The sequence below is a fragment of the Asterias rubens genome, chromosome 15 (genome assembly GCF_902459465.1).
Source record: "Asterias rubens chromosome 15, eAstRub1.3, whole genome shotgun sequence".
In the NCBI taxonomy this organism is placed as follows: Eukaryota; Metazoa; Echinodermata; class Asteroidea; order Forcipulatida; family Asteriidae; genus Asterias; species Asterias rubens.
The window spans coordinates 10,346,655-10,352,698 of record NC_047076.1 but is presented as its reverse complement, the minus strand read 5'-3'; the positions used below and the strand labels follow the sequence as shown (position 1 = coordinate 10,352,698).

Sequence of the window (6,044 nt, the reverse complement as noted above, 5' to 3'; positions counted from 1 at the left end):
ACCCAGAGTTCATCCAGATTAAAGATGGCGGCGCCCATGAATCTTTTTCGCTGTCATTTACTCAACGTTCCTGGAATAAACATATGGTAAGCAAATGGTGTAAGACCATTATTCAATTGCTGCATAGCATCACAGTGTGATCACTGACAGTGACAGGTAACATAATTGTTAATTTTATTTTTTAAGCCACGTATTCCGTAATAATATCCTGGTGTCATGTGTTTTCAGTAGGTAGGATAAATAGTAATAAATAAGGGTCAGTTAACACTAACGTAACAGGAAAATTGTTCACAATCAAAAACTGAATGTTTTTTTTCAAATCATCTATCCAATTTTTTAATAATAACACTTACACTTCATGGTGTGTTGAAGTTTTTAAAGTTTTGGTTTTACGTTGCGAGAGACAGTCCGCCATTAACAGTGCTTATGCATGCACGTCGACATTGGAGCAACGTCATATGTTTTCACACCTTTCATTGGTTGGTATTTTATTGAATATTTCGAAGCTAGTATGGCGTGCAAAATAAATAAAACATATTATTCAATTACTACTTGACAAATTTAATTACATTTTTGTCCCAAGGCATTACTATGGCTACTATATTAGAATCGAGAGATATCATAAATAAGGCATGGTAGTAAAACACCCCACCCCCCTTAAAACACACACACTTCATAACAATCCGTTTTCCCCATTTTAGACCAGCAGTTATGTTTAGTTTCAGGAGATAAGAAACCAATCTATGATATATTCTCTTTAATATAGACGTAATATTTTTTACGCTTACAAGAATTTATTACAGTATGCAGTTAATCAAAACATTTTGTTGTTGTCATTTTCACTTAAAATATTTTAATATTGGCACACCAAAGAATCCAAAATAGTAACCACCTCACGTGATCCATCTAGTGACTAAAACAGAATGAAACTCAATCTTGCAGATAGTAATTTTGTTTTGAACTTTCGAGGTTGGATGATGTTTCTTTGACTCATTTGAATGTTGGCATAATAATGCACTAGAGATTTGTACCAAAAATCAATCATTTTATAAATATTTTAGCATAACCAGCGACAGGAAACTTTATTCTCAGCATGATTAAGCCTGATGAAAATACAGGCCGTGAGTAAACTGCACAGCTTCTGTCACCGATGCAGCTTGCACTATCTCGCGGTAAACGGGAATCAAAGTTGGGGACCGAAAACATATATGAGGGTCGATAACGTATGACGCTACGATAGTACCTTTGGCCCTGCCGGCTTGGTACTGGCTGGACTAGCACTGACTAGCCCACCTTGTTGAGCTGTTAATGGCTCCGCTTTTAACATCGGTCTCATCACTGTCGCCATTACTGTAATGGCGACAGTGATGAGACCGATGTTAAAAGCGGAGCCACTCAACAAGGTGGGCTAGGTACTGGACGACAGTGCCAACGAGGAGTCCCAACATAACATGGGGTTACATGGGCTATTTAAAACTATGGTTTAACATGTTTAATGTCCATTTGTCCTTGTGACTTAACAAAAATGTGGAATTGTTTGAGAAGTTCTACTTCTAAGTTCTAGTCAATCTGACATGTCTGACTACTATGGACTGACTGCTGACTAGTGACTGTACTACTACTAGTTGCAAATGTAACCCTCCACGCCGTCGGGAGAAGGGTTTATGTTAAATTGCAACTATGACTGTATACTTGTCACGTCTGTCACTGTTTTGTGTCAGTCATGTCTGTACATGAGTAATACAATCATTATCAATTTGGGGTTAGTGCTTTGCTTTGCTATTTTAAAGACTAAGATTAAGAAGAGTGTCATTCACGTCGTGTCATTGATAATCATTGTCTCAACCCTACAGATATTGGATTAAATTAAAGCACAGTGTCTTCCAACACCATGGCAACGACAGGAGGTCTAACAGAGGAACAGAAAAGACGAATGGAGGAAAATAAAAAGAGGGCAATTCTCCTTCGAGCTCAGCGTAACCAAGGCAATAATCAAGGTGTCAAACAGGTTGGAAACTCATCTTCTAATGTTCGGCAGGAAGTTGGCACGTCGTCCAAATATGGCAACACCCAACAACACGTAACTACGGGGAGAAAAAGTAATGTGGATAGGCCTAGTGGGTCTAGTTCAACATCTATTGACTCAGCTAAGAAATGGACATCAAGCATCACAAAGCCCAGCACATTGCAGACCAGTGCCATTGCCAGTAGATCAAGCATCACAAAGCCCAGCACATTGCAGACCAGTGCCATTGCCAGTAGTGTACACCAGACTGGTGGGGCGGCCAAAGAGAAATCTATTCTTGATACTGCACATGGCGCTCATTGCAAATCAACCGTTTCAAATTCAAGCTCAACAACAGAGGGCCATGTTATAGGTGGGCATGGAGAGTCATCATCAAACTCAAGTAATTCTCTCAACAGACAAAAGACAATTTCAAGTTTTTATTCCACGAAACCTAAGTCTGCATCTGGTGGCCAGGCTAGCCTATCTGGTCAGCTCTTGAAAGGGAATGCACACTCCAATTCTCACAAGTCTGGATTTCAGGCTTTCAACGACCCACCGAAAGCTTCCAGTAAGCGTCAAGACGTCTATCAGAACATAAAAGGAAATAAGTCCACTTTTGGAAATGAACGTGGGATGAACTTGCAGGGTAGCAGCGGTGGTAATACAGTTGGAGTCTGCGTGCTGATATCCAGGGAAAGATTTGTAGTGAATGTTGGCTATCACGCTAAGCTGATTGAAGTTTTCAAAGAATTGCCAAGTAAAAGTTATGGTAAGTTTTGTTACCAATAGTGGTCAGTGCCTTTAATTAAAACATAAACAATATCTTTGATGTGTCCATCGTGATGAAGTACTACCCTGCAGATTGTAAGTATTATTATAACATAACTCCGTTTCAGCAGATGCACAGCATTAGAGAAATAAATTCTACACAAGCTCCAAAACCTTTTTTAGCTTTATATTTTCTTAGTAATTGTTTGATTTGATTGAATTTTATTTCAGATGCTGTTGAAAAGAAATGGTCTTTTGCATTGTCTGAGTATGATACTCTGAGTAAGTATGCAACAAATTGATCAGTGAATGCTGAATTTTGCGAAATAAAAAAAATCATGGTTTTTGTGCTCTGTGTGGACTGTACATAAAGTCTGGAAACAAACTGGAAACAAAACAAGTATATCATTTGTTTCAGCCAACATGTATAGATTCTACCCTTACCTAGGGGTGTTTTTATTTGTAGGGTGAATAACTCAACAGATACTGTGACTCTCCATATTAAATTGAGCAGAGGATATAAGAACTTAGTGTTATTATTCTTCACAATCAGAATAAATGAAAGGAAATGAAGTGAAATGAACAAACTTGTTATCTTTTTATGCAGTTGAAGCAGTGAAGCCCCTTCAACCATCCGTTGAGATAGAGCCTCTACCTAAGACCATATGCACTGCATTCCGTAGGCAGCGACATGGCAAGGAAGGCAACCGTGTTATACCTGAAGCCAATCTTAAGTGTGTGGATAGTACACTAGTCAACGCACTCATGGGTTTTCAGCGCGAGGGTGTAAAGTAAGCATTTTATGTTATTTATGCTTGATTTATCTAACAGCATGTTTTTTTTCCCCTCAGTGTTTTTTTTTCCTGCATATCGAATTTGTTCTAACAGGATTGGGGCACCTTGCCTTTAAGCATCTTGAATAAGAATTGTTAATAATAATAATACAGGTTTGTAAAGCACAGGTATCCACCCTGCTGGGTGTTCAAGGTGCAGTAAAACCAAAAACAAACAGAAGAAAAACAAACTCTACTGTATTAGTCACTGAAAACCTTTGAGAAGATATTTGCATTTTGTGGTACAAAGACAAGATCTAAGATTAACTGGTGTAGTGTTCCAGATGCGCTGCGCAGCTGAAGAAAAAGATCTGTCACCCCCAGGAGTGTCGAGACTTGGGTTTATTGAGGAGTAGCATGGAACTTGATCAAAGATTCCTTGACGGAGTGTAAACTTTAAGTAGTTCTGAGATGTACTGGGAAGCTAGTCAGTGGTCAATCAGGGGTCAACTAAATGTTCGCACTCGAACTTGCTCTATGCCCTGTTCTGACATTCTTGTGTTGTTTTGCTACATATCAATTTTTCTTTTATTCAAGCTTTGCGATCAGCAGAGAGGGACGAGTTCTTATTGCAGATGAGATGGGATTAGGCAAGACACTACAAGCAATCTGTGTAGCATGCTACTATCGTGCAGAGTGGCCGGTCCTGGTCGTCTCTCCATCCTCTGTTAGATATTCATGGGCCGAGGTACAACTTTACCCATCATTACCCCTCACTGGTCACCAAATTTATTCCTTGCTACCCTTTTCTAAACCTTAATGTGGACCAACGTTACACCTCACTGCCCTCTTGTATCCTTAATGTGTGCAACTTTACCCATCATTACCTTCTTCTATTATCTCACTGTACTCCCAGTGGAGAAAGAAATTGTAATAAATTATGATGCAAAAAAACTCCAAAATGTCTTTCAAGGTTTCGCTGAATACTCCATAGCAAATCTGTCTGTACATGTATAGTGTTTTCTCGAAAGCCCTTAGTCAATCCGTCAGTATTTGCCTGAAAATTAGAATGATAATTTCAATTTCCCCAGTAGTTTTTATTTCAGAAGTAGCAATAATATGATTTAGAAAGGTTTGCGGTAGCACCATGTAATGACTATCTCTAATGACTTGGGGTGGTTCTGAAAAGAACCGTTGGTTTCAACTAGAGTTGAAACCAACGGTTCTTTTCAGAACCACCCCAACTCATTAGAGATAGTCATTACATGGTGTTACCACAAACCTTTCTATATCGTATTTCCACAATGCAAAGTTTCAAATACTACTTAATAATATGATTGATGAACATTTCAATGCCAAACATTATTGCTTAAGAGTCTGTTACTGTCTCTAAGATTGAGAGTTAGTTTAGTCAAATGTTTGTTTTCTTCTTTTAAACTGTAGGCTTTCCAAACCTGGATTCCTTCATTAAGCCCTGATGATATCAATGTTGTAGTAAACAGTAAACATAATGCAACATCAGGCAAGGTGAATATTCTCAGCTATGATTTGATGCATCGTAAAGCACAAGAACTCAAACAATTCAGATTCAAGGTCATCATTATGGTAAGTTATTTGGTTGATAATGTAGCTAGTCCTGGGACCTTTCTCAAACCTCGGCTTGGGCTACGGCTCAAGCTTAAAGATGCTTTGTAAGATTTTTGGCCCCAAACATTAAACAATATATTTTTTTGAGTGAATGGTATTTCAAAGAGTATCACCCACTCTAACGAAAAAATGTTTAACTTTTACTTTTAATGGTCAGGAACCATGACAAAAATTTAAAACGATTCTTATAAAACACATAATAATTGGTCACGTGATATATTGTCGGGATCCCGACAAAAACAAATTTTGAGCACTTTATTTCACTGCTACTAATAATTGGCGAACTTTTTCGAGCAATGGCTTAAATGAAAGCTTGTAACTTTCTTGACCCCCATCAAAATACCAATTGAATTTTAAATCAAAATTTTAGGTCAAATCGTCCAAAAATCTGACATAGCATCTTTAAGGCCCGGTCACACAGGCCCTGGTAACGAAAACGAGAATGATCAAAATGCATGCCCTCCATTGGTTGAATGAGCGTGGGCGTATTCTGCGTGGAGCAATTCAACCAATAGAAAGCGTTCTCTTTGCATCATGATCGTTATCGTTATCGCTGCAGTGTAACTTGGCCTTTAGGCCCGCGCACTGCACATAGTTTATACATTACTGAAATCTTTATTAGTCAAGTAATAATTATACCGTCAATGCAACGTCAATGAAACTTAGATTAGCTAGATCAGATGTATTTCTTTTGTGACATGTTCATAATAATCTTTGTTTCTTCTTTTGATAAACCATTCAGGATGAGAGCCATTTCTTGAAGAATATAAAAACAGCGAGAACGAAAGCAGCTATACCCCTGATGAAGGTAATTATCTTGCACGTTTCTATCCATTAAGGAAATTACT

General features: G+C 38.2%; 1 protein-coding gene across 2 annotated transcripts in view; it reads left to right on the top strand.

The window, feature by feature from the left end:
* Window positions 1-2: 2 nt before the first annotated feature.
* The window catches only part of LOC117299819 (SWI/SNF-related matrix-associated actin-dependent regulator of chromatin subfamily A-like protein 1), a 16,014-nt gene continuing 9,972 nt past the window's right edge, over window positions 3-6,044 (top strand). Inside the window, exons 1-7 of one of the 2 annotated variants that reach the window (XM_033783348.1) lie at window positions 3-86; window positions 1,854-2,777; window positions 3,008-3,058; window positions 3,384-3,567; window positions 4,147-4,297; window positions 4,993-5,154; window positions 5,939-6,004. In XM_033783348.1, the coding sequence (XP_033639239.1) occupies window positions 1,892-2,777; window positions 3,008-3,058; window positions 3,384-3,567; window positions 4,147-4,297; window positions 4,993-5,154; window positions 5,939-6,004 (1,500 nt within the window). In that variant the 5' untranslated portion in view covers window positions 3-86; window positions 1,854-1,891. Of the gene's footprint in view, window positions 157-1,853; window positions 2,778-3,007; window positions 3,059-3,383; window positions 3,568-4,146; window positions 4,298-4,992; window positions 5,155-5,938; window positions 6,005-6,044 lie in introns of both variants that reach the window. The other variant, XM_033783346.1, reaches the window with a different exon arrangement.